At 54.7% G+C, this 1,937-nt stretch overlaps 1 protein-coding gene across 1 annotated transcript; it reads right to left on the reverse strand.

Annotated features, from left to right (window-relative positions):
* Nucleotides 1–990: 990 nt before the first annotated feature.
* Nucleotides 991–1,509, reverse strand: LOC136536658 (uncharacterized). Its single transcript, XM_066528876.1, has one exon. It carries the CDS (start codon nt 1,507–1,509, stop codon nt 991–993), a length of 519 nt encoding a protein of 172 aa, XP_066384973.1.
* Nucleotides 1,510–1,937: the final 428 nt, after the last annotated feature.

The following is a 1,937-nucleotide window of genomic DNA, read 5'->3' on the forward strand; positions in this document are numbered from 1 at the left end:
CATAACTTTTTTTTGTGGTAGAGATAGCAACACACTAGCAAAATCATAGTTGCATATTTAGATAATTTATCTTTTGCATATGTTTTTGCTAAGGATAGAAAAAGATGACATAGTTTAAAGTTAGAGTTTTAAGTTGCCTAATTCACCCCTCTCTTAGACGTCACAGTCTCTTACCTGCTAATCGAAATGGCACGTCATGCAAACGCATATCATTGATCCTCCCGTTCCGTACAAATGAATGATGAATGTGTACGAGGTACTACAGGAATGCTGCCCTCATAGTTCGAAACAAGCCTACTGCCTCTATTCGGAATAAATATATTTCTAAAATTGTCTTAAGTCAAATTGTTTAAACTTTGGCTAATTTTTTAGAAAAAAACATTAAGATTTATGATATCTAACTAGTATCATTCGATGTACTATAAAATATATTTTTATAATATGCTCATTTTATGTCATAAACGTTATTACTCTTTTTTATAAACTTAGTTAAAAACTTAAAAAGGTTTAACTGATACGGATTCTAGAAATTAATTTATTTAGGGATAGAGGGAGTAGCTATGGAAGATGGTGCTGAAGAAATACTACATGCTGGTGGCTTAAAAATTGGGTTATTTTGATTTACGCCATTATAATTCTTCAACTTTAGAGATATGCCATTATAATTCACCTATTCTGAAACTTGCCATTACAATTCTTCTTCTACCTGATACTTGCCATTTCAACGTCTTTCGGGTGTCTGGGCCCACTGTCAGGCCGTATACGTGTACACATCTTCCGTATAGACCAAAACACCCCCAGCTGCTTCTCTCCCTCCACTCACTAACGTGTGGGCCCCACACATCAGATTCTCCTTCACACACCGGCCACTCCTCCCTCAAGTCGACCGACGCCTCTCTCACACACACACACACCGGCCACTCCTCCCTCTCCCTCCAACCACATTGGTGCTCCTCCTTGCTCCCACACCATGGCGGTGCCCTTCCTCCCTCAAACCACGGTGGCACCCCTCCTCCCTTTCACTCCCACCAAGGCGGCGCGGCTTGACCACGGCAATGAGCACGGCCCGTCTCGCCCGGCGGCGCGCGTGGGGGCGCGGATCCGGCCGCCACCTCCTCCCCCTGGTGGTAGATCTGGCCCCTCCTCCCCGGCGGTGGAACCGGCCGCCACCTCCTCCTCGGCGGTGGATCCGGCCCCCTCCTCCTCCCCGATAGTGGATCCGGCCCGCTCCACCTCCCCGGTGGCGGAACCGGCCCCAACCTCCTCCCCACCGGTGGATCCGGCCCCCACCTCGTCCCCGACGGTGGATCCGGCCCCCACCTCGTCCCCGGCGGTGGATCCGGCCCCCACCTCGTCCCCGGCGGTGGATCCGGCCCCCACCTCGTCCACGGCGGCGGATCCGGCCCCCACCTCGTCCCCGGCGGTGGATCCGGCCCCCACCTCGTCTCCGGCGGTGGATCCGGCCCCCACCTCGTCCCCGGCGGTGGATCCGGCCCCCACCTCGTCCATGGCGGCGGATCTGGCCCCACCTCATCTCCGGCGGTGGATCCGGCCCCCACCTCGTCTCCGGTGGTGGATCCGGCCCCCACCACGTCCCTAGCGGTGGATCCGGCCCCCACCTCGTCCCCGGCGGTGGATCCGGCCCCCACCTCCTTCCCGGCAATGGATCCGGCACCCTCCTCCCCGACGGCGAGCGGATCTGGTTGAGGAGGCGAGCGGCATGGATCCGGCGGCAGCAGATCCCAGCGGACGAGATCCGACGGCGTGGATGGGCTTGCGGGAGGTTGAAGGAGAATCTGACGTGTGGGGCCCACACGTCAGTGAGTGGAGGGAGAAGCAGCAGGGGGTGTTTTGGTCCATACGGAAGATGTGTACATGTATACGGCCTGACAGTGGGCCCAGACACCCGAAAGACGTAGAAAATGGCAAGAATCAGG

Source organism: Miscanthus floridulus, chromosome 2 (genome assembly GCF_019320115.1).
Source record: "Miscanthus floridulus cultivar M001 chromosome 2, ASM1932011v1, whole genome shotgun sequence".
Classification (NCBI taxonomy): domain Eukaryota; kingdom Viridiplantae; phylum Streptophyta; class Magnoliopsida; order Poales; family Poaceae; genus Miscanthus; species Miscanthus floridulus.